Source organism: Schistocerca cancellata, chromosome 2, assembly GCF_023864275.1.
Source record: "Schistocerca cancellata isolate TAMUIC-IGC-003103 chromosome 2, iqSchCanc2.1, whole genome shotgun sequence".
NCBI lineage: Eukaryota > Metazoa > Arthropoda > Insecta > Orthoptera > Acrididae > Schistocerca > Schistocerca cancellata.
The window spans coordinates 1,028,870,357-1,028,897,268 of NC_064627.1; the positions used below are offsets into that span (position 1 = coordinate 1,028,870,357).

Below are 26,912 nucleotides of genomic sequence, written 5' to 3' on the forward strand. Positions count from 1 at the left end.
TTCACATTCTAAAAGGATGTTTTTGACTCAGAAACGGGCAGTTCGGGCAGTAAGTGGTGTAAGTTCGCGGATCTCTTGTTGACCCCTGTTCACTGGTCTGGGTATTCTGACATTGGCCTCTCAGTATAAAGGGAGGAGAAAAATTGTATCACGAAATTGTAACCCTTAATAGCTGAAGCCAGTAGGAACCAAAATTACTAATGTTGCGTAGATAGAGAGCGCACCATTTTTAAACTACGGAAACTTGGCGCCAAGCGCTCCGATTGGCCACGGGATTACCCTGTTGCCGTTCGTCGGTTGATGAGCAGCGCTATGGTTGTCGGTTCACACATATAAACGTCCCTCGCCCCCGTCACTGCCCCAATGTACGCAGTCGCTGAGATGTGCAGCCGCGATAAGGACGTACCTGCGCTTGCTAGCGACGCGAAGGGTGTGGCAGATCGCCGTCCGGCCGCGCATGCGCCGTCGACGGCCCCATCTGGCCCCCCACTTACGACGACCAGTGCTATGGCTACGGATCTGATGGACACAACTACGGAAACCTTGAAGACAGCGCTGTCTGCTCCGCTCCCCGATTCTGAAGGTGAGAGCTCCACCACGCCTCAGCCACGCGGACGAAGAGGAAAACAGGAGGGCAACAGCCGCGACGTCCGCTGTTCGCAGCTCGCCGATCGAGAAGAGGGCCAAGCAAGATTTCGCCCCTGACGCCCGGCCCGGCGAACTGCAAGACGCATGCAGTCATCGACGACGCTTCCAACTGCCGTCGCCAACTCATTCGACGCGCTCGCTGACGCGCCGGAACAGCTGCCGCGCGATCCTGCGCCGAAGAAAAACTCCCATCTTCCGCCGGTGGTCCTCCAGTTTCGGTCGCCCTATGGGGAACTGCAGAAGCTGTTGCGCAGCTGGACAACGGCCGTGTACACTGCGAAGCCTGCCGGGCGTGACCTGTACAGGGTCACACTCCGCACTGCTGCCGTTTATCGCCGGGTCCCTCAAGACGCGTCTGAGCGTGGTATACCATTCTATACCCACGGTTCCGCACCTGACAAGGTGTTGAAGATTGTGATGCGCGACCTCCCGTTCAACATGGAAGCCGATCACCTGCATCGTGAACTCGCTGACCTGGGCTTCTACATCCGGGCAGTCGTGAAGATCAAGTCGCCTAAATCACGCGACGATATGCCGCTCTTCGTGGTCGTCTGCTCCGACACCGTGGAGAACCGCAAGATCTACCAATTGACGCGGGTCGCCGACGTGCCCGTTCGGACTGAAGATATTCGCTTCGGGAGAGGCCCAGTGCAGTGCTTTCACTGCCAGGGGATAAATCACGTCGCGCGCCACTGCTCTATGCCGGACAGATGTGTTAAAGGCGCCGGCGCCCACGCAGGACGTGCGTGCCCCCGTCCGCCCACCGAGAAGCCGACATGTGCACTCTGTGGCGGTACTCACGTGGCCAGTTATCGTGGGTGTGAGGTGTGGAAGCGTGCCATCGCTCGCCAACGTGGCCAAACACCCGCGCCACGTCCGACGAAGCCAGCAACGAGACGGCCCGGCGTCTCGTTCGCGGCGGCAGCGTCAGGGGCGCCCTCCGCCGCCCCGACTGCGTCGGCCGCTCCTGCTCCCGCCGCATCCGAGGCCGTGCCGGCACCTGAGGCTCCTGCGCCTCCACCACAGCTGCTCGTGGCGGAACCGGGTACTGCCTCTACCGAGGCGTCGGCCGGACCGCGCCCCGCCAACCGCCGGCGCGGGGGTCACCGCCCCGTGGGTACCCAGCGCTCAGCACCATCAGTCGAGCAGCCCCAGGCGGACTATCACAGCGAAGCAGCCACGCCTCCCCCTCCAGCGACGGGGCCGCGCCGGCCGTCTCCACCGCTCACCTGGCCAACCTCGTCGCGCAGCTCACTGCCCTGGTGACCCGTGCCACGAAGTTGATCCAAGTCATGTCGCAGCAACTCACCGCTGCAGTGCCGCTGGCCTCTCCGGCCCCGACCGCTATCAACACTCACCAGCTGCACCGTGGGCAGCGTTAGAGGGTTCACGGTCGTCGCGTGGAATGCCAACGGCGTCCGCACTCGAGTCGGCGAACTTCCCCAATTTCTTCGAGACGAAGCCGTCGACGTCTGCCTCATCGACGAAACCCACCTGAAGCCTGGGGTCGACGTCAGGGCGGCAAACTACTCCAGCTACCGCACCGATCGACTGACGGCGGGTGGTGGGACAGCCGTTTACGTCCGCAATGGCATTCGTCATCACGTGATACAACTTCCACCACTGGCAACGCTGGAGGCCACTGGTGTCGTCGTTCATACCTCGGCGGGCGCCATCACGTTCGTCGCTGCCTATCGACCGCCGTCTCGTCCACTGGACCCTGCTGACATCGATGCTCTGCTCTCCTTGAGGGGGCAGGTGTTCGTCGCCGGGGACTTCAATAGTAAACATGTCTCCTGGAACTCCAGGATCACCAATGCCGCTGGACGCTGCCTGCTCCGGGTAGCGGAACGTCACCGTGCGCTTGTGGTGGGGCCGTACGACCCGACTATCTTCCCTGTCCGTGGCCTCCCGGATATAATTGACATCGCGGTCGTCAAGGGCATCCCTCATCAGATAACTGCCACGACGAGGACGACGCTGTCTTCTGATCATGTCCCAGTGGCTTTTTATATAGACCTAGACGCCCTACAACAGCCCAGGAGAGGCATCTCACTTGCTGGCATCGACTGGGACAGGTTTCAAACAGCCGTGACGGACTCACTCGCCGCCGCGCCGCCCCCTGCGGAAGCTGGAGCGGACGCAGCACTTCTGCACTTCGCGGCAACCACGATCGGCGCTGCCAATATAGCAACGCCGCCCCGACCGCGCACTCCGCCTGACTACTCCCGACAGCTGCCGCCGGAAATCCTTGCGGCCATCACTGAGAAGAACCGGGTCTACCGGGAGTGGCAGTGGACAAGAAATGCCGACACCAAGCGCCTCCTCAACAGGATGCGTTGGGACATCCGGGCCGCCATTGACAACCATCGCAATCGCGACTGGAATAACAAGGTCGCCACCCTCTGCCTTGACGACGGCACGGCCTGGCGGCCGACGAAGCGTTTCCTACGCTGCATGCAACGTATTCCTCCGCTGATGGTCCACGGTCAGGCTGTCTGCGAACCAATTGCGAAGGCTGATGCCCTCGCAGACGTCTTTGAGGCTGCGTTTACGCCGATAGAAGACCCGACCGACGCTGTCCACGACTACCTGGTTGCCGACCGGTTCCCACGCTACTTGGAGGCACGTGACGACGATGACGTCATTGAAGAGACGACGGCGAAAGAGCTGTCGTCCATCCTGCGTGTCCTGAACCCCAGGAAAGCTGCGGGCCCAGACGAAGTTTCCAACGCCCTTCTCCAGAAGTTGCCGCCGGTGGCTGTCACTCATCTCGCCGACGTCTTTAATGTAATCCTCCGGTCCTGCAGTTTTCCTCAGTCCTGGAAGCATGCAGAGATCGTGGCGATTCCGAAGATGGTGAAGGATCTGCGCCAGCCCACGAACTACAGACCTATTAGTTTACAGCCGGCCGTCTCCAAGGTCTTTGAAAGGGTGTACATCAGGCGGCTGCAGCGCCACGTTGACGAGGAAGGCCTCCTGCTCGAAGAGCAGTTCGGCTTTCGCAGGGGCCACTCGGCAGTTCACCGACTGCTTCGGCTAGTGGAAGATGCGTTCGTCGCCCTCGAGCAGCGCGAGTTCTTCGGCGCGGTGTTCCTGGACGTGTCGCGTGCTTTCGACAGTGTGTGGCACCGCGGCCTCTTATTCAAACTTTTTGAACTTGGGGTCCCGACGTCGCACGTCCGTCTCATCCGTTCCTATCTTGCCGATAGGATCTTCCATGTGCGCGCCGCGCATGGCTTGTCCTCTGTCCGCCGCATCAACGCCGGTGTCCCACAGGACTCGGTCTTGGGGCCACTCCTGTACTCGCTGTACACTTCTGATACGCCGAAGATCGACCGTGTGCGGCTCGCCCTGTACGCGGATGACATGGCTCTGTATACGAGGAGCCTCAATGCCGCCGTCATACGCCGCCGTCTGCAGCTCGCCGTTGACACCCTGGGAGCCTGGGCAGTCAAGTGGCGTCTACAATTCAATGGGGCCAAGACGCAGTTCCTGATCGTCTCCAGACGACTCGTTCCTGCAGGTCTGCAACCACTCACCGTCGGTGGAAGCCCGGTCCCGTGGAGTCCAACGGCGCATTACCTCGGCGTCACCATCGACCGCCGACTCACGTGGGTTCCGCACATCCGCGAAGTGAAGGCTCCGCATACTGTACCCGGTGCTGAACCCCGGCTCCCCACTACCACCGCGGCTGGGCATCACTCTGTACAAGGCGTTGCTCCGCCCTGTACTCCAATACGCCGCCGTCGTCTGGGGGAACGCCGCCGACACGAACCTGAAGAAGCTGGAGACACTGCAGAATCGCATCCTTCGGCTGGCCTTACACCTGCCTTACGATTTCCCCATCGCTCATCTTCACGACGTCGCGGAAGTACCTCTGCTCCGTGACCTCTTCCAGATGACCGCCCGCACCTTTTACGAACGTGCTGGCCGGTCGCACAACGCCCAAATCCGGACGCTGGGCCGCAAACTGCCGCGCAGCGTCACCACCCGCTGGCCACACCTGCTCGCTGCATAGCTAGCACTGCAGAACTGTGCTGAGGAGACACCCAAGAAGACAACCTACATGTGAAGACGCATTACATCGGCATGCATGGGGGGCAAAGCAATAACTGCTGCGAAATCCATCACACATCGGAGGACAAGTTATCTCCGTGCAAATCCACGCGTGATAACTGCCCCAATGTGAAACGTACACGTGTCGAATACATCTTGCTGTTTGTCTCCACCTCACGTCAGAGCCAGTCACACAGGAGCTTCGCTCCGGAGCACACACACCTGCGATTTAGTCATGCAGTAAGCATGGTGGCACAGTATTTGTTTGAAGAACAACAAGATATGGTTTTTGTTTATGGACTAGCGCCGGCCGGGGTGGCCAAGCGGTTCTAGGCGCTACAGTCTGAAACCACGTGACCGCTATGGTCGCAGGTTCGAATCCTGCCTCGGGCATGGATGTGTGTGATGTCTTTAGGTTAGTTAGGTTTAAGTAGTTCTAAGTTCTAGGGGACTGATGACCTCAGAAGTTAAGTCCCATAGTGCTCAGAGCCATTTGAACCATTTTTTTTGTGGACTAGCCGACGGTTATGCGCATGAAGCTTGACGGTTGTATGAGGTACGGTACCCAACAAGACGCCACCCACACCAGTAAACGTTTACATCAATTCACCGGCGACTTAGCGAAACAGGCTCGTTAGCGGGATATCATGGTGATGCTGGAAGACCTCGAACACGATGGGATGCTGCATTTGAAGAGACTATTCTCGAGCGCTTCGAGGATGCACCTACGACAAGTAATGGAGCGGTTGGACTCGACATGGCTGTCACTCGTCGGTTAGCCTGGGAGGTTTTGAGGGATGACGGCCAGCATCCATTTGGTTTCCACGCTGTTCAAGACCTAAATCCTGTGGCTGACTATAAACACAGGCTAGGGTTTTGCCGGTGGTTTCTGCGACGAGTTGCAAGAGATCCCGACTTCCCCGCCATAGTGTTGTTTACCGACGAGTATGGCCTTTACAGCACTCGAAACGTTCATAACTAGGCAAGGGGAAATCCTCACGTCACATACGTCCACTGACGCCAGGAACGGTTTTCACTCAACATTTGGGCAGGCATTGTGGGTGGCCATTTGATTGGGCCGCTCCGTCTATCTCCTCGACTTACCCGGGCGAATAACCCTCATTTTTCGCAAGAAACTCTACCCAGCCTACTGGAAGATGTTCCCCTGGACATACGGCTGCGCATGTGGTTGCAGCATGATGGGGCGCCCCTACATAACAGTCGTGCAACGCGCGATTATTTAAATGAACTCTTCGACGGCCGGGTCATTGGCAGAGGTGCTTGTAGGACACGGCCCCCGCAATCACCAGACCTCACGCCGCCGAACTTTTTGTTGTTGGGATTCTTCAAGGTTCTAGTTCACCCACCTGGACGCGAACGACCTAAAAACCAAGAGAAATTAATGAATCGCATTCAACATGCCGCCAATCATATCAGGACAATGCCAGGAATCTTTGTAAGAGTTTGGCAAAACACCGTTGGACGTTACCAAGCTTATGTAGCGTCAGAGGATTGTCAGTTCGAGCACCTGCTACAAACAAGGCCCTTTCCAGGGCCGACACAATTTGTAAGAGACTTTCTGTACGCGAACTAACAGCTATTGACGGGTTTGTTCCGGGTACGTCTTATCATGAAACTACAATGGATGTGTCGGGAACTTGGTGGATTCGCCCCCAGAGTGGAAGGCTAGCGCGCTACCACCGACCGTGCTGGCCACCTTGGATACACAGCGATCTCCGGCAGGAAAGCATTCGTGATCATGCGTTGTCCAGCACATCCGGCAACAGGTTAATCCCGCGGGCAATCGGAGCGCGTGGCGCCAAGTCTCTGTAGTTTAACTACTGTGCGTTGTCGACCTACACAACATTAGTAATTTTGGTTCCTACTGGGATCAGCTATCCAAGGTTAAAATTTCGTGAAACAATTTTTTCTCCACCCTGTATATATATATGTCCGCCGCTCGTGGTCTCGCGGTAGCGTTCTCGCTTCCCGAGCACGGGGTCCCGGGTTCTATTCCCGGCGGGGTCAGGGATTTTCACCTGCCTCGAGATGACTGGGTGTTTGTGTTGTCCTCATTATTTCATCATCATCCAGGAAAGTGGCGAAATTGGACTGAGCAAAGATTGGGTAATTGTACGGGCGCTGATAACCACGCAGTTGAGCGCCCCACAAACCAAACATCACCACCCTGTATATATTCTTTATTGTCGTTTCTTGTTAATAATATCAGTTTATTCACAAGAATTAGCAGCTTTCACTCAGTTAGTACTAGGCAGACAGCCAATCTGCATTAGGATCGCACTGCCTTGAGTCTTGTGCAGAAAGGTGTGCAGTATACTGCTACATCCATTTTCAATAAGTTACCATAAGAATTTAAAAATCTTAGCGCTTTCAATTTTAAACTGAAGAGTTTCCTCATGGATCACTCTTTCTATTCTGTCGAGGAGTTCCTTGCAAAATTAAGCTGATCCCTATGTTATATTATTAACTGCGTTTACTTAAACTTATGGCTTGTTTTTCTTTGGTTCATAAACAATTTATTTTATATGTTATTACTTTAACGCTGTAATTTCATGTAATGACACGTTCCATGACCTTGGAGTTTTGCTCATCAATTTGGTCCTACGGAAGTAGACCCGTAAAATAAAAAAATAAAAAGTCCACTGATGATTTGTAAGTTCCTCTCGGGTCCAGAGATTTGTGTGAGGCCTTGCGTTGTCATGGCGAAGGTTGAGCTCTTTTCCATTTTTGTCGCGACGAATACACTGAAGTCGTTTCCTCCTCAGGGTAGCACTAAGCTTTTTAGGGTTGATCTTTGCATCATGAAGAGAGACGAGAAATAGAATAATTCGGTAAAGCAGATCCTAGACTGAGATTCATTGGAAGAATCCTAAGGAAATGCAATCCGAAAACAAAGGAAGTAGGTTACAGTACGCTTGTTCGCCCACTGCTTGAATACTGCTCAGCAGTGTGGGATCCGTACCAGATAGGGTTGATAGAAGATATAGAGAAGATCCAACGGAGAGCAGCGCGCTTCGTTACAGGATCATTTAGTAATCGCGAAAGCGTTACGGAGATGATAGATAAACTCCAGTGGAAGACTCTGCAGGAGAGACGCTCAGTAGCTCGGTACGGGCTTTTGTCAAAGTTTCGAGAACATACCTTCACCGAAGAGTCAAGCAGTATATTGCTCCCTCCTACGTATATCTCGCGAAGAGACCATGAGGATAAAATCAGAAAGATTAGAGCCCACACAGAGGCATACCGACAATCCTTCTTTCCACGAACAATACGAGACTGGAATAGAAGGGAGAACCGATAGAGGTACTCAAGGTACCCTCCGCCACACACCGTCAGGTGGCTTCCGGAGTATGGATCTAGATGTAGATGTAGATGTCCCAGACGTCCGTCGCTGTGACTTTATCAGCTGAGGATGGAGCTTTGAAATTTTTCTTCGGAGAAGAGTTGGTGTGGCGCCACTCCTTGGACCAGCATTTTGTTTCCGGTTCAGTTATGGGCTTCTAACAGCGGTGAGGAACCCAGCAGGCGCACACCTCTGGGTACCCCACAGGTGGACGAGTGTGTCGCCATTACCAACAAACGTCCAGCTGTGCAGCAAAGTGCTCGGCAGTGAACCGTCGATTATCTCAAATGAGAGAGTCCGCACGTCCCAGCACTGCAGGAGTCACAGATGTGTTCGGCCGGCAGGCACGCGGGAGATCGAACAGGTTTGCGCGACCTTGTTGCGATAGCGAGAAACGCCTCGACAGCTCTCTGTTTGAATCGCACCTCCGTTGCAAACGCCACCTATCGGAAGTTCATGAAACTGTAGGGACTGAAGCAGAAATATTCCACAATGTCCCGCAATAAATTCTGCATTTTTCTGTCCCGCAATAAATTCTGCATTTTTTCAACAGAAATTTGCCGAGGATAAGATGTGTTGGATTAATTAGTGAACGCCCCTCGTATATAATTACGCTTGTACAGAACCTTCACCCGTCCGGCACCTTTTTTCCTATATGAATTACAAGTCGAGTTATTTGACGCCGCAGTTATGAAATAATGTTTGGAGGATTAGTATCTCTTCACGCCTGCCGCAGCAGTGGACGCCGGAGTACAGATACAGAAGAATGGGGTGCACAAAATACAACTGGCCTACATGATATTTTATTGACATTGTGATAGAACGTCAAAACTATTTTAAATCAGTTTTTCAAAAATATGCTCATTTTGTAGCGCACATCTTTCTGAAGAGTTTCTCTATAAAAGATATATGTTTAAGGAAATATAAGACATGTTATGTGAGTTAAGTATATCAAAGTGCAGTGCCACATCTCTTCGCAGAGCATTCTTCTGTCATACGTCACTGTATTTCGCTCTGTGGAATTCAAAGTTGTGTATTTTCGCTACGTATTCTCATACCTGAACCAAATGACTATTCGTATTATTGAATTTATTGAAACTTATGTCTGCATGGGGACGGCCGCTGTGGCCGAGTGTTTCTAGGCGCTTCAGTCCGGAACCGCGCTGCTGCTACGGTCGCGGGTTCGAATCCTGCCTCGGGCATGGATGTGTGTGATGTCCTTAGATTAGTTAGCTTTAAGTAGTTCTAAGTCTAGGGGACCTCAGATGTTAAGTCCCATAGTGCTTGGAGCCATTTTTTTATGCATGATGGTACCAAACCCCAACTGTGAATTTTAAACAATGTGTATGGGAAATATTGCCAAAAACCACTTGCGGGAAGATATGCTCTTGCTATTTGTGTTCATGGTGCAGTTTCATGTTTTCATGACGGCGTCAAAAGCAGAAAATATGTTTTAGAGAAAGTAGCAACTTAGCCTGGAGTAAAGTATATGAAAGCTGTGTATGCAATAGACAGCGTGTAGTGAAAGCAGAGAAATCATTTTTGGAGGTGACAAAATTAAGAAGAGTGCATAATAGGAATGTAAAAAGGAAGAAAGCTGATATATAAAGTGAAAAAGAACCTGCTCATGGTACTGGACAGTTCTAAAAGAATGCCAAATACGAGAAGAAACTTTAACGGGAATTTTCCGCAAAATGCAAATTTGTGTATGTAGGTACATATGACACCCAAAATGAAGAGTTCTATTACTTTCAAACGTGGTATAATTATAAAACACAACATCCTTAATGCAGAACTCTAGAATTTTCCAAATGTATTAGGACACTGGTAGAAATTGAGGTAATTAAATACAAATTCTGAGCTTTTTTTCCTAAACATGAAGTTTAAAATGTATGTGCTCATTCATTTCTTCATCAGATAAAGGAATTCTAGAGTTCTAGACACCTACAAGTATGCTTTGTATGCCCTTCAAACTTCATAGAAGAATCTCTGCTACGAAGAAATGTATACCTACTTAACAGGTGCATCCAAAAGTTAGTGAAAAAATGAAGAGATTTTATATGCAAAAAAATATTCTGTTAGGTTTTGGAACTTCCGCTCTTATCAGTTTGAATTGTGAATCCTTCCTGGTTATGCTGAAAAAGTTTTACGAATTTGTTTGGAAAAGTATTGACAGTGGAAATTAAAATGTCCTGTGCTGCTTGTCCTGCTCCTAGTCGGCCGGTTTGACGTCCTCTCCCCCCGTGAAGGTAGGCAATACAGCTTACACCATATTCCCCATGTGCAGCCAACACCGACTCAAAGGAAGGCCCTTGTTCGTGACGTCACGTCAGCTAGGCACGGCGAACGCCAGGTCTGTTGCCGGCATACTCATAATGGTGGTGTCTCCCTCTCTGACACAGGAAAATGTGAAACTATTGGCGGTAGTTGACCAACACAGATTGTTCTGAGAGATTTCTGCAATCAATTAACTGTGCAATTCATTACACTTCTTGACAAATAGTGTACTCCTGAACTTAAATTTCCACCTGCTTTAAGGATTGACATACAAAAACAACTTCATAGTCCAGCAGCACCAGAATTCGTGCTTCTTTACCTTATTTGTAAATCTGAGGAAGCTACGTTTATAGTGGGTAGCTTTTACAAGAAACTGTGAACATATTGGTGCTCTTCTTTAGGTATCTTGGTTGACTATGGGGTGAGGAGCACTGAATGTTAATGAAATATCTTGCGATTGTACACGTTGGGGGCGGAGGGGGGGGGGGGGAACAGAAGAAGAGGCAAAAGAGAGATACTTCTTTTATCAAATAAAATTTTTTTATCTTATAAAGTTTCTCCTTTCAGTTGCAAGAGGGGAATATTTATCTTTTCTAATGTGCATGTTGGGTTGGGTTGTTTTGGGGAAGACCAGACAGCAAGGTCATCGGTCTCATCGGACTAGGGAAGGACGGGGAAGGAAATCGGCCGTGCCCTTTGAAAGGAACCATCCCGGCATTTGCCTGAATGTGCATGTTCAAAAAGTTTAAGCTCAGCAGTATTTTCGATGTATGAAGCTATTTTTTTCCTGTTTAGAATACCTTTCGTTAAAACGACTGTAATCTAATGACTGGCAACAATTGGACAAATGGTTCAAATGGCTCTGAGCACTATGCGACTTAACTTCTGAGGTCATCAGTCACCTAGAACTTAGAACTAATTAATCCTAACTAACCTAAGGACAGCACACACGTCCATGCCCGAGGCAGGATTCGAACCTGCGACCGGAGCGGTCGCTCGGCTGCAGACTGTAGCGCCTAGAACCGCATGGCCACAACAGCCGGCCAACAGTTGGACATTTACGCATGTAAATTAGTTCACATTTCCAGTGATGATGTCAAACGAAAATAAATAAATAAATAAAAGAAACGAGTTAATTGTAAGGGGGTTGGGGTAATTTTCGGTAATGAAATGGTTCAAGTAAATATAGTTACTTGAATGCAAAATTTCCGAAGCTTGCAATGAGGCAAAGCATCTTCTCATATTGATCTACGTTTGTTTAGACAGGATTCAGTAATACAGAACTATTATGTTCCTTTGTAGCTTTACGATAGTAAGAAAATCTTTCATCTAAATAAAACTGCAGAATCCAAAACAGTTTGGCCAAAAATAAGAGATTTATAGTGATAAGCACGCCCAGGCGTTTCTGCCTGCAACAGACCTGGCGTTCGCCGTGCCTAGCTGACGTGACGTCACCAGCAAGCGCCGAGGCCTTCCTTTGAGTCGGTGTTGGTGCAGCGCCCCTGTGCACTCAGCCTAGTATACTTTGCTCGTGCCGGCAGACATGTACTACGCGGGCATGTACCGGCCGACGCCGGCCACGGTGCAGGCGCTGTCGCCGCTGCTGGGCGACCTCTGCTCCAGCGACGCCGACTGCGGGGTGCCGGGCAGCCGCTGCGACGCCGCCGCCTGCCGCTGCCGACCCGGCCGCACGCCCTCGCACGACCGCCAGCACTGTCTGGGTGAGCAGAAGATTAAACCCACTACCCTCATCCACGCGCGCACACACACACACACACACTCACTCACTCACTCACTCACACAAGCGCGCGCGCGTGCACCCACGAAGAACCTTCTCAAGGCCTATAGCACTCATGAACTATGGGGCCCCTATTTACGAATACGTAGTTGTAATTTTTAGATGTATACCTAACTGCTACCACTTCTTCTCTTTCCCGGCCTTACCCCCTATCTTCACGGGGTCAGCAAGTTACTTTGGATTTTGCACCGTTACTGGTAGTTAGATGGGTAGATCACATAACTAATGAGGAAGTATTGAATAGGATTGGGGAGAAGAGAAGTTTGTGGCACAACGTGACCAGAAGAAGGGATCGGTTAGTAGGACATGTTCTGAGGCATCAAGGGATCACCAGTTTAGTATTGGAGGGCAGCGTGGAGGGTAAAAATCGTAGGGGGAGACCAAGAGATGAATACACTAAGCAGATTCAGAAGGATGTAGGTTGCAGTAGGTACTGGGAGATGAAGAAGCTTGCACAGGATAGAGTAGCATGGAGAGCTGCATCAAACCAGTCTCAGGACTGAAGACCACAACAACAACAACACTGGTCGTTTGTGTGTGTGTGTGTGTGGAGGGGGAGGGGGAGGTGTCCAAAGAACTGTCATCCGTGTGACTGGACTTCTGGGGTGAAGGTAAATTGGCATATTCATCTTTATTACTCTTAAGGGGCTCCGGAACGCCCTATACTTGCAATGTTAAAATAACGCTTATAAATTACATCTTTCCTCACAAAGTATTTGAGGTAGGAAGTTGAACTTTTTACAGATTATTTATTGGAATATGGGCTACAACTTAACACAGGGATTTTACAAAATTTTAGTTCAGTTATTAAAGATGATTTTTTTTTCAATTGTAATGAAAATTCACATTTTTTTGCAATTTTTTATTTATATATTCAAAAATATGCAGTTTTTTGGAAAAAGGCTGTGTTAAATTATGCAGAAGGTACTGTGTAACATTTACTGAAAGTTTGAAACAAATATGTTTGGAAGATCCTTAGAAAACATGTAATTAGTAGGAGAAAATAAAAGTTTTGGAAATCGAGCGACAAAGATTGGATTAACTTTTTAGTGCATTCCAGGTCCATAGGATGAATTATCTTCATCCTCTGCAAACTCCTCCTCCAGCTTCCTCTTGTTCCTCGTCCTGTTTACTCTTGCTTGTATTTCTAGACTCTTTACAGCCCTGTCTGCAGCCCGAAGGCGTTCCTTGTCTAAAGCAAGCATCGCTCGTACCATGTTAGAACCTATCTTCATTCCCATATTTCTAAATACCTTGCACCTTACAATGTTGCCATCATTGAAAGTCGCAACAGCATCATACACACCAAAGTGAAGTGTTTCTATTCCAACAAATACAGTCTTGGGGATTCTCGACCATATAACACTATTTACACTTTCATTGTAAATAAACATGAAACAATCGACAATCACACCAGCGATATATATTGAACCATCACAGGTTAGCCACAACACATACTTTATCTCACATCACTAAAATGTACCTGATGAACACGGACGTTAATAATAACACCATTTGACAGCAGTTTAACAGCGCCACAGTGGGTCACGCCCATGTAGAACACATTTCAAAAAAAAATTAAAAATGGTTGTAGTCTTCGGAATTGAATAAATTATATATCTATTAAAAGGTAATAGTCTGCAGATTCAGAAAACGCAAAAAAGTAAAAATTGAACTTTTCATGATTTTGAGCCTTTCCGGAGCCCCTTAAACAAGGTCTTGGGATCCAGATCTTTAGACCATGCTGAGGTGCTGGTTCCTGAATTTTTTATTTTAACTTTATATTTTTTTATTTTGTATTTTTCTTCCAATCGGTTTCAAAACGACGTCATTATCGAATATCTTCCACGATGACTTGGGGATTCCTTGACTCTGTGCCACCGTGCAGGTGTCAAAGAGCCGACATACTCGAGATGCCTGGATGCCGAGCAAAGTGTTTCAGTCTTGTCGAGGAGTTTCGTAGTGGATACTCGAATCTGTTCCCTGAGGAGCAGCATGTCGAGTTCACGGATTCGGACCCAATGAGGCGCACGGAATATGGCCCGAAAACATCGATTCTGGGTTGCCTGGAGGAGGCTTAAGAATGAGGGGCAAACAGTGAGCCATGTCGAGCAGCCGTGAAGAAGCTCCGAGAGGATTTTTGCAGAATAAAGGCGGAACTTGGTTCGGGTCCGTAGTTCCGTACTGGCCATTAAAGGGTAGATTTAGTGGAGAAAGTCTAGCAGCTTCATTCGTTTCTCTCCGGTACGCCTCCCCAGCCCCAGAAGCGGCGCCCTAATACACGTGGCTGTCCTGGCAGGTTCTTTACTTCTAGACTGTCTGATCAAAGGTATCCCGACACCAATTAGGGTACATACATATGAGGTGTGTCCACCCTTCGCCTTTATGACGGCTTGAACTCTGTTGGTGACACTTTCCATCAGATATCTGAATGTCTTTGGAGGAATGGCAGCCCATACTTCCTCTACAGCCGAAACCAGTTATGTTGGCCGCTGGGAGTGAAGCCAAGTCGTCGTCCTAACTGATCCATTGGTGAGCCAGTACACTCCTGGAATATCATTGTGCACAAACCATTGCCTCACAGATTCTCCTTTATGATAATGTGCCCTGTCGTACTAATGCAACAATTATCGTGTCTGAACTGTTCCTCTACTGCACACAATGCTGCAAAATCTGTTCATATCCTTCCGCATTTTGCGTTTGCTTAAGAGTGATAAGGAGAACCACACCCTAACCACGAGAAATACTGCTCCTACCGTAATACCATGTCCTCCGTACTTCACCGTTAGCACCAACCACAGGTACCACTGATGACCGTGCAGCTTCTCTAGAATGAAATGATAATTAAATCGACACCCTAGCTGCAAACAGGCTTTGATATACATCATTGGGGACATGTTGAAAATGTGTGCGCCGACCGGGACTCGAACTCAGGATCTCCGGCTTACATGGCAGACGCTCTATCCATCTCAGCCACCGACGGCACAGAGAACAATGCGTCTGCAGGGACTTATCCCTTGCACGTTCCCCGTGAGACCCACATTCCCACTATGTCGACACCACTACATTCGTAGTGCGCCTAATAGATGTTTGCCCATCACACATCAACGCCTGTTTGAAGCTAGACCACGAATAGATGGGACTATCAAAGGTTTATCCTGCATTCTTGGTGACAGACTCAAGGTCGATTCGGCTGCTGAAAATTATATGCATCCGTGGCGCCAATGTCTGAGGAATTTTCCCTGTCATTACCACTCTGTTTCTGCCATTGTTACCTGCAACGGTAGTTAACTGCAGCACAGAAATCCAGATCCATTTATCTAGAGATTCTCTTCTTTATTGTAAAACTATTGTCACGTTAATGAATTTCAGTTGCTTCCCTGAACAAGCAAGTTTCGTATCTCTTCACCACAGCTAGAATCTGCGAATCGGCAAAGTTCGTTACGTGGTCGGTCTCACAAAACACGTGTTCCGCCACAGCCGACTTTTCCTTCCGTCTCAATCTGCAACACTCTGTCTGTAGAGTAAGCAAATTTTGCAACTTACTCACACACAAGTTCATGAAGCATGACTGCATTATCGATTAGAGATCGTCCATAAATTTGAACGTGGCTGGTAACTAACAACATTCGTTCCGTTAAGGATGAAGCATTATTTAAATATGGACGTTCAGTTGACATATTTTCTCATAAAGTGAGTAATTTACTATAATTTTCTTATCGGAGATTTGTATTATGGGTGATTATAAAAAAAATTCTATTATGTTACAGCGTATCATGTTCCTGCCTTTGACGGAAGCTCGTACGTACAGCTGAGGGGACTGAAAGCGTACCATAAGCTCAGTATCGAAGTAGAATTCATCACCTACGCCAGTGAAGGTATCATCTTGTACAGCCAGCAGAAAGAAGATGGTACTGGGGACTTCGTGTCGCTGGCCGTAGTTGACGGGTGAGTAATAAAGAACTGAAAGTATGAGCATAATGAACTTAGTTAATGAGGAGGATAACTAAATGGCATTTTTATTCCACGATCTCATCTTCTTCCCCTAAACGAAAATGTCCCGGGTTATTACACTTTAAACAATTTCCACGATCTCATCTACGATGACTACTCTCGTGATACTGAGGGGACGATATTCCGGGCAAGTTACTCTCTTGTTCGGCGACCCCCCCCCCCCCCCCCCCCACGCCCTGTTTCTGATCAACGAAATTAATGCTCTCTACATCCAGCGCTACCTGAACCAAATTAAGGAAACTACCGAATTTATTGACAAACAGCACCAGTGAAGAGCCTTCCAGTGGCATCCCTTCAAGTACATTACCAGCAACCTGATTTTCGCTGACTTCAACACGTAATGCCGATTGAGGTCATCTAACATTCTTAATATAGTTCACAAAGTAGAAACTGAAAATATCGTTTCAGTTTAATTTTTTTTTCACTGCTTAGACAACGACCGGTTTCCGGCTATTACACCCTCTACTGTTACTCCAACTGCAATTCTAGCTAAAATACTTCTCATTACGAGAGATTCATCGAAGTATGAGGGTGATGTAGTTTTTGTAGTGGAATACTTAGTTCTGAACCGTCGAATCTCCTCCTCCAGTAAAGTCCATTTGGGGATGTACACTACTGGTCATTAAAATTGCTACACCAAGAAGTAATGCAGATGATAAACGGGTATTCATTGGAGAAATATATTATACTATAACTGACATGTGATTACATTTTCACGCAATTAGGGTGCATAGATCCTGAGAAATCTGTACCAAGAACAACCACCTCTGGCCGTGATAACTGCCTTGACACGCCGGGGTATTGAGTCAAACAGAGCTTGGATGGCGTGTACAGGTACAGCTGCCCATGCAGCTTCAACACGATACCACAGTTCATCGAGAGTAGTGACTAGCGTATTGTGACGAGCCAGTTGCTCGGCCACCTGTGACCAGATGTTTGCAATTGGTGAGAGATCTAGAGAATGTGCTGGGCAGCAGTCGAACATTTTCTGTATCCGGAAAGGCCCGTACAGGACCTGCAACATGCGGTTGTGCAGTATCCTGCTGAAATGTAGGGTTTTGCAGGGATTGAATGAAGGGTAGAGCCATGGGTCGTAACACATCTGAAATGTGACGTCCACTGTTCAAAGAGCCGTCAATGCGAACAAGAGGTGACCGAGACGTGTAACCAATGGCACGCCATACCATCACGCCGGGTGATAAGCCAGTATGGCGATGACGAATACACGCTTCCAATGTGCGTTCACCGCGATGTCGCCAAACACGGATGCGACCATCATGATGCTGTAAACAGAACCTGGATTCATCCGAAAAAATGAGGTTTTGCCATTCGTGCACCCAGGTTCGTCGTTGAGGCGCTCCTGTGTGTGATGCAGCGTCAAGGGTACCCGCAGCCATGGTCTCCGAGCTGATAGTCCATGCTGCTGCAAACGTCGTCGAACTGTTCGTGCAGATGGTTGTTGTCTTGCAAACGTCCCCATCTGCTGACTCAGGGATCGGGACGTGGCTGCACGATCCGTTACAGCCATGCGGATCAGATGCCTGTCATATCGACTGCTAGTGATACGAGGCCGTTGGGATCCAGCACGGCGTTCCGTATTACCCTCCTGAACCCACCGATTCTATACTCTGCTAACAGTCATCGGATCTCGACCAACGCGAGCAGCAATGGCACGATACGATAAACCTCAATCGCGATAGGCTACAATCCGACCATCATCAAAGTCGGAAACGTGATTGTACGCATTTCTCCGCCTTACACGAGGTATCACAACAACGTTCTACCAGGCAACGCCGGTGAATTGCTGTTTGTGTATGAGAAATCGATTGGAAACTTTCCTCATGTTAGCACGTTGTAGGTGTCGCCACCGGCGCCAACCTTGTGTGAATGCTCTGAAAAGCTAATCATTTGCATATCACAGCATATTCTTCCTGTCGGTTAAATTTCGGGTGTATAGCACGTCATCTTCATGGTGTAGCAATTTTAATTGCGAGTAGTGCATATTGCAGATTTGCTTGGATTTCGGACAATGAAAATCTGACTGTATTTTCCCACACACTGATGAATCATTTTAACAGAAGACATATTTTCCGTAAGCATTTAGAAATATGTTCATACATAAACTGATAAAACAGCCACTGTTAGAGATTTTGCGTCATTACATTGGCCAAACTGCGACTGCCTGTAAGGTAGTGTGATCTTTGGTGCGTGGCGGTGTTGCAGCCACGTGGAGTTCCGGTACAACCTGGGCAACGGTCCGGTGTGGCTGGCGTCTGGGCAGCGCGTGGCGCCGGGGCGCCTGCACCGCGTCACGGCGCGCCGCTACCACCGCGACGGCCAGCTGCGAGTCGACGGCGGGCCGGAGGTGGCCGGCCAGTCGCAGGGCCCGCTGCGAGCCCTCGACCTGCGCGGCGACGCCTACGTGGGCGCCCCGCCCACCAACGTCTCCAAGTGTGTGGCCCCGGTACTCCACACTCTGCTCCCCAAAACCCACCCACTCTTCACACCTCACTGCTCACACCATCTATCCCTACACCCAGAAAATCGCAAACAGCGACCAGCCATGCCATGACGCTTGTCTTTTTTTATTTATTGGATTTCAATTTCCCCCCCCCCCCCCCCCCGAGGAGGAGGGGGGGCGGGCTGGCAACAGCGTAATAAGCTGCTCTACACCCTACAGAAAAGTTAAGAAACATATGAGAATACAAACAAACAAGAAAAACAGGCGATAAGACGGTGACATTGCAAGAAACTATAAAATGGCGGAAAGTTGTGGAATTTAAAATATAAAAACACTGCGGTGACGATGCGGATAAAGACACACTAGAAGTAGACAGGCCCAATTAAAAAACCTGGCGACAGTCTCGTTTCTGTTCGCAACTAGCGACAGTATGAGTGCTATTCGCAACAATGACAGGGGACGCACAGCACTGAACATTCAGTTGTAACAGCACTATACAGGTGACATGGCGGCAGATGGGGGGGGGGGGACCCAGACCTGTGAAGGGGAAAAGGTGGGAGGAGAGGAAAAGAAAAAAGGGGGAGCCGATGGAGGGAGGGGACATAGAAAAGGGAGGGGCTGGACGGACGCGAGAAGGTGTGGGAAAGGCAGTGGTGGTGAGAGCAAAATGGACTCGCAGGAGAGAAGAGAGGCAGAGAGAGGCTAGGTGGGGAAAAAAGAGGATGGAAGGGGGGGAAGAAGGAGCCTGGGGAACGGACAGAGGAAGGGAGGTGGAGGTGAGGATCAGAGTTGATAGGAGGGATAAATTGAGAGAGAGATGGCATCATCTTGGAGGTGGAGTAGGCGGAAGCCTCCTTGGGAAAGGAGATGAAGGGTGTAGAGTTGAAGAGTAGGGGGGACACAACAGAGAAGCCGCGGCAGAGGGCGGGGGTTGGAGTGGAGAGGAGCAACCAGGGGATGAGGGGGATCAAGGCGGAGGGGATGCCTATCTATTTTTCCTTTATTGTCATTTCAACACCTTTACACGGAAAGGTAGGCCGGCAGCGGCCTATCTACGCCACTCTTCGACCACAGATAATACAAACAGTATATAAAGAGACACAGACAAACAAAACAAACATAGTGGATAGAAACGGTAGACAGACATATTAAAATACACGTAGCCGTTCACAGGCGCACTGTCCGAATAAAAAACGCTCATCATTGTACACAAATGGAGGAGACAGAAAGTACACACGTGAACAGTGGAGCACAAACGGAGAGACACTTGAGCACTAACATGAAGACACACGCAAGCACTGGCGACGATCTCCAGCGCACGAAGGTTCACTGTTCATGCACAAAGCCGGGGAGACCTGCCAAAGGGAAGAGGTGCCGGTAGGAGGGAGAGGGGGAGGGTGTGGATGCCATTGGCAGTGGAGGAGGGAGGGGGAGGGGAGAAGGTAGGGGGGGTAGTGGAAGCCCAGGAGGGAGCGAGGGAGAGAGGAGGGACAGAGGATGCCCTGGGGGTAAAACACAGGGGGAGGAAGGGGAGGATCAAAGTTGGTAGGAGGGGTGGATGGAGGGGATGGATGCTCATCTTTTATTTTTCTTTATTGATTTGCAATTCCCCCCGAAGGGAGCGGGCTGGCAGCAGCTTAGCACGCTGCTCTACAGCCTACAGACTTTGTTTTTAAAAACGGAAGAAGAAAAGAAACAAGAAGAACAGGTGATAAAACGGTAACTTGAAGTGTAAAATGGCGGAAAAATGCGGAAAGTTAAAACAGAAAGCAAAAGGGGTTGGCAATGTTAATAAAAGACACAGGAATCAGACAAGTAACATAGTACACACACAATTAAAAAACATGGCGACAGTCTGGTTTCTGTTCGCAAGAGATAAAAAGCACACCCAGCGACAGTATGATGGCCGCTAGCAACACTTCCCAAAAAACACAACACGGAACACTCACTGTAAAACACTCACTGTAAAACACTGCACGAAAATGGCGGCACAAAGATGACACTCCCGAGCCAAAGGCAGATGGGGGGGGGAGACCTGGAGGAGGGGGAAGAACAAGAAGGGAGGAAGGAAAAAACGAAAAGAGTGGGGGGGGACCAAGGAGGGAGAGGACTCATAAAGGGGGAGAGGGGCAGGGCAGACGCGAGAGGGAATGAGAGGAGGCAGTGGAGGGAAATGCAAAAGGACTCGGGGGAGATTCTCTTCCCACGTGCTGGTCTTTCATAACCTTCCCTTTGTCAAAGTCCCTTGCGTCAGTGTATTTCCTCATTCCGGGTTGTATTGTCGCTAGAATAATTCCCTGTTCGTCTCTACTCCGTTTATATACAGGGTGTCCAGCAAAGGAGTCCCTCATTCAAAATTAAGGTCAGCAGACGAGAGTACCAAACGATAAGTTTATTGTGAAAGCCGTAAAAAGTGTGTACAGAAGTAATGCTGAAGTTTCGAAATAGTTCGAACAGCTGCTAACAGATGACGCTGTAATCGAAATTCATAGTGCCTATAACCAGTAGGCCTCAGCTCAGAGCGATCAGTTCCAGCGTTCAAAATTGGAAGGAGGTTAGTGTACCGAATGAAAAGGTTAAATTACATATTTCATTGAACAGCGTGTTTTTCTAGTATTGGAATGCCACAGGTTAAAACAAAGTCGTATCATAATGAGGTACAGTTTTCAAACAAGATTTAATGTTGCAAAAGGACCCGATGCGAAAACCATGCGAAAGTTCAGTTTTCAAACAAGATTTAATATTGCAAAAGGACCCGATGCGAAAACCATGCGAAAGCTCTTGGTCAAACTGCAGCGGATAGACAGCGTGGCTGATGATCTAACGAGGACTGTTGGCACCTGGCAAACTGCAGTTACTTCTGAAAATGTCGCCACTATTTTTGGAATTAATCAGCAAAATACAATGAAATCCGTCGGAAGAATTGCAGCAGAAACTAGTTTGAAGCGTTCCAACACGCAGAAACTACCCAGACATAGCCTACATATGTTTCCATTCAAAATCCAAAGCGAGTATTCCGTACCTGGACGATCTGTGCTACAGAGGGCTGACTTTGCAAACCAGTTTCTCACAATGGTTGATAATGAAGGACCTGATGTCGGCTGCATCTGGTTCACACATGACGCACACTCCCATCTCAATGGAGTCGTGAATAAACAAAACTATTTTGGGGTTCCGAAAATCCCTATTTGTGTGAAGCGAAACTACTGTATTCTCCCAAAGTTACTGTTTGATACGCAGCAGAGGCGTTATTCACCTTGCTTTTTACATGCTCGAAACGATCACTAGTGAACGGTGCGTTGCAGTTTTGGAACAATTTGTCGCCACACAGCTAGCATTAGATGAGGCCAGACCACGTCGCACTGAATAGGTGTTTCCCTTTTCGATGAATACTTCGGAAAGAGAACCATTGCGTTGGATTACTTGCAAATTTACTGGCTCAGGAATGGATTGGCCTCCATATTCGCCCGATGTGACTCCTAGTGACAATTTTTTGGGGGCGTATTGAAATACACTGTCTGCCGGAACCATCCCACCAAGCTGGACGAGCCTGAATCGGCCACCGGTGTAGCACCTGAAACCGTTTTCGTTGGGACACAACAGGATGCGATGGAAAATTTCATTGTTCGTTTGCGCCACCTCCGTATTGCTAGTGGTGGACATTTCGAAAAGATTGTGATGTGATTGCAAAGACTGCGAGCAGAGAACAAGTTTAATTATGCAAGCTGATACTGTAAGAGCTGCAAAGCGTACACCACCACCTATCAGGAGCTTTTCAAACTATTTCGAAACTTCAGTATAAAATTCTTACTACTTTCACAACAAACGTGCCTTCTATTGCACTTGCCTACCGACCTTAGTTTTCGATAAATTTGATTCTGAAATCAGGGACTCCTTCGCTGGACTTTTCTTCCTTCACCACGTACCCTCAAAGCCACCAACTGGAGTTCAGTCTCGCCTGAGGCAGCGATAATAATGTTTTCGTTCATCAGCGTATTTCAAATTTTTCATGTTCTCGCCCTGTTTTTCCCCATTGTCCATGCCTGTCTCCCATATAAAGCTATTCTCTAGAAGTGCACATTCAGTAACTTTTTTCTTGATTTCGCGTAATTGTTCAGTAGTCGTCTGATAAATTTCTAGTTTCGACCATCCTGTGCAACGCCGCTACCTAAGATAAGAGAACTCTTTCTCTTTTCATTTTCCATTACAAGCTTCAAACATCTATTCACTTTTGCCGAGACATTTTTTTCGTCGTTAACCGTATCCTGTACTAAATATGACGTGCATCTATTGGAGAGGTTTTCTAACGTAGCCGTATATTCAGATGGTAGAGATATATTTTTTCAGCACACCTAATCGTACAGAACTATACAAGATTTACATTCATGGGGAGTATATACGATCTGTCAGATATAAGAGACTGTACACTAGTAATATTTGCTTACTACGTGTTACGGTACAAGACCCTTACCTTGAGAAAGATGCCGTGAAATCCGGACTGAACCATGACAACAGCCTTTATGAAGTGCCTTGCAGTCTACCTTGAGCTTAAAGCAGTTTGCATAAGCTTGTTACGAAGTTCTCACTACAGCTCCTGTTGTCGCACACTGATACATGACGCCGTACCCCAGTCTACTGGGTAATTTTGTCTGTCATTCGCTTGTAAGTATCTAGACATCCTTCTCATCCGCTATTCACAGCCGATGCGGCTATTTTGGTTATGAATTTTTATATCTATTGTTTCTGGCAGATAAAAGCTGAAAATCAGATTGGGATGTCAATCTGATTATTTTTATTTGGCGATTTTCCATGTGGTAGCATATCTCTCCTACCTTCGAAATCTTTTAGAAGCGCTTTTTATTTGGTCAATTCATCTGTCTTTCCATTGTTTGATGCTTTCATCTACTTTTTTCCTGTTTTCTGCTAATCTTTTCATCCCTAAATAACAGCCCGCCGCGCTGTCCGAGCGGTTCTAGGCGCTCCAGTGCGGAACCGCGCTGCTGCTACGGTCGCAGGTTCGAATCCTGCCTCGGGCATGGATGTGTGTGATGTCCTTAGGTTTAAGTAGTTCTAAGTCTACGGGACTGATGACCCAAGATGTTGAGTCCCATTTGAACATAAATCATAATTTCAGCCAACATTGTCAATAATCTGTTTTTCATATTCTAGTCTTCTTCTTCCTCTTCTTCCTCTCTGTCCCCTCGTCCATGTTGCTCCCTTCGTCGTCAAGTTAACTATTCTTGAGTACCATAGCAGAAGTCCCACTAACTTATCTCTTCTTCTGGTAAGAGTCTTTCATAGAGCTCTCCCCTCGCGTGCTTCCTTTATACTTCTTCATTTCTTGCTTTATCCGCCCACTTAGTTCTTAACATCATTTGGTAACACCATTTAGCAATGCTCCCAGGATTTCTTTTTTCCAGGTTTCTGGTGGCCTACGTTTCACTTACATAAAATGTTGTGCTCCAGAAATAAAATTTCAGTAGCTACTTCATTTACACATAAATTTCTTTTATTGAAGTAAGTTTCCTTCATCTGTGCTAATATAGCTCCAAAGACTTCCTTGCTTCGGCTATGCCGCGCAGTCTTGGCTAGTGTCAGGTGGAATGACCGATATAAATTGTACCTGCCACCGGGTGCCCATAGTATCGCCATGTACAGTATGGACATGTTGAACAAACAGATGCAGTGCCCATGCGGTCTCCTGGGATTGGAAATTCGTACTTGGAACGCTCTGAGGAGGTGACATTCGAACCACTCACCAAAAACCACAGCACTTTTTCCGCGGTGTCAACGGTACACTTGTGGCGTAAGAACATGGCAGACCGGCGCTGGGTGAGTTCCTGGACCACATTAGCAGCGTACATCAAAATATCGCATTCGCTATGAAAGTAGAGGACAATGGATATCTGCCTTTCTTGTATGTGATGATGAAGAAAAGGACAATGCTATACGATTCAGTATATAAGAAGAAGACTCACACTGACCTCTATCTGCATGCAGTGAGCTGCCACCATCCAGAGCAGAGACATACAGTGCTGACGACCATGGTACAAAGGGCGCGCGTCATCTGCAATAAAGAAAAACCTCCAAGCCAAGCTACAACAGCCCAAAAAACTATTCCACAAAAATGGGTACAGTAAAGCACAAATTAGGTCATTCATCTTTATGCAGCAAACCAGGAAGATGAGGAAGGAGACGAGAGTTTCGTTTTCCTTACTTGGGGCCGCTCTCAACCAAAATCTCGAGGCTGCTCGGAAAATGTAACGTCAAATAGGTCTGCGAAACACCCACCACAACGTAACGTACGAGGGATATACTGCGTCCCTTGTCAATGTGACCGCCAGTACATCAGGCAAACGCAACGGTATATCTCAAAATGCTGCGAGGAACACTCGAGAGATCAGCAGCGGAAAAGCACAGCATAAACGAATATACGTCGAGAACACCAAGTTATTATGCCGAGCAACCGGGTATCGGCACAGCTTTATAAAGGTTCCATAGAAAAACGGATCCACAAAAATATCGTCAATACGAACGAAAGTTCGCAGTTAAGTTCGGCTTAGGAGGCCAAGTTAACGCCGGTATGAAGAGAGCTCTTACAGCACTGTCCAGCCACGAGTTCCTCTTCAGTGCCAACCTCTTCATTTCAGAGCGGAAGTTGCACCCTACGTTCTCAGTTATTTGCTGAATGTATTCCTTTCCAGGCCTACAGTTTGTATCTACAGCTCCCCCTCGTATCATGTGGAGGTTATTCACTGATACCTTAACACACGTCGTTTCATTCTGCCCTTCGTCTTGCTAGTGTTTTCCTTATGTTCCTTTCTCTGCTGATTCTGCGGAGAATCTCCTAACTCATTATCTAATGGGTTCACCTGACTTTCAACATTCTTCTGTAGCACCATATCTCAAACCCTTTTATTTTCTTCTGTTCTGGTTTACCCATAGTCCATGTTTCACTACCATACAATGCTGTGCTCCAAACGTATATTCTCGGAAATTCCTTCCACAAATTGATACCAATAAATTTCTCTTGGGAAGGAATATCCACTTCGCCTTTGCTAGTCTGCTTTTTATGTCACACTTGCTTCGTCCGTCATGGGTTATTTTGCTTCCGAGGTAGCAGAATTCCTTAAGGGGAGGTTTACTATCTTTGGCCCGAAAAAGCAAGTTCTTTGAGAATTTTTTTCTCGGGATGTCTTATAGATATCAATGTCAAATTTTGTCAGAATTGTTATTGATATTTCCTCTACAAACTGGAATTTTTTCCACTGGAAATGTCGAAGAGCAAAGGCGGAAGTGCTGTCGGAACGAAACAAAATTTCGATGTAGACCTCCACGCGCAGTATATCACAGGTCAGCTGGCTCGTCTGAAATCAAAACTGAGTTGACGTTAGCGAAGTGTATACGATTCTTTAGGAGTTGTACCTGGCTTAATTTATTTGGACCATAGGAAATAAAATGGCGGTCATTTGGAAAAAAATAGAGCTTTTTTCATCGATTTTTCGACTTCGTCGGCCAAGTAAAAGTATTTATAGTTGATGGATCGGAATAAAAGTGGTACAACTCGTAGACAATTTAGTTACCTTTGTCAGAAACAAAGAATCATGCCAATCGGTTCAGTAGATATGAAGTTACCATACCGCGTGATAAAAAAAAGTCATTTGGAGGAAAACGCGTTTGAAGTTTTGACTACATATAAATGCAATATTATGTAACTTACGTTCAATCTGATATTCCGGATCCATAAACTAGTCCTTCCTCTTCCTCACATCCTGCGCTGCTCCAGAGCCGCTCGTACGGCCGGTGACAAGCGGATTTCTGCCGCTTGAATCCGGTGGTCGTCCGAATGCTTGGCGAACTGCGTCGAATAGAGTCCCAGAGTTACGTCCATCGTTGTCATGGTCTTCAGAACTGCTAAATACCCTTCGTTGAAGTTACTCACTGCCAGGAAAGTCGCAGTCTCCACAATCTTCGCACCAGAATGCAAATGCTTGGTGGCTAACTTCCAAACACACGCGTTCAAACTTTCATTTGAATTTTGTGTTTCCTCCCAAACACCGGTACAATAACTCGTCCTCCGAAAAGGCCTCATAGATCGGATGAATCACTTTTTGACACTTTTTGAACTTCTCTGGAGAGCGGCTGGTCGTGTTGATATTCGTCCAGATGTCCGGTAGCCTCTGCAATGCGCCACTTACACCAACTAGTTTCTCCAGCCGGACAATTTTGGTGTTGTGGGTGGTCATCCGTCGAACACTTGTGGAAGTAAGTTGCCCAAATTGCCTTCTTCG

General features: G+C 48.1%; 1 protein-coding gene across 1 annotated transcript in view; it reads left to right on the forward strand.

Moving 5' to 3' along the window:
• Positions 1-26,912, forward strand: part of LOC126160698 (agrin-like) — a 454,728-nt gene that overhangs the window by 293,814 nt on the left and 134,002 nt on the right. Inside the window, exons 14-16 of the mRNA XM_049916923.1 lie at positions 11,890-12,069; positions 15,917-16,094; positions 18,384-18,611. Of these exons, the coding sequence (XP_049772880.1) occupies positions 11,890-12,069; positions 15,917-16,094; positions 18,384-18,611 (586 nt within the window). The remainder of the gene's footprint in view (positions 1-11,889; positions 12,070-15,916; positions 16,095-18,383; positions 18,612-26,912) is intronic.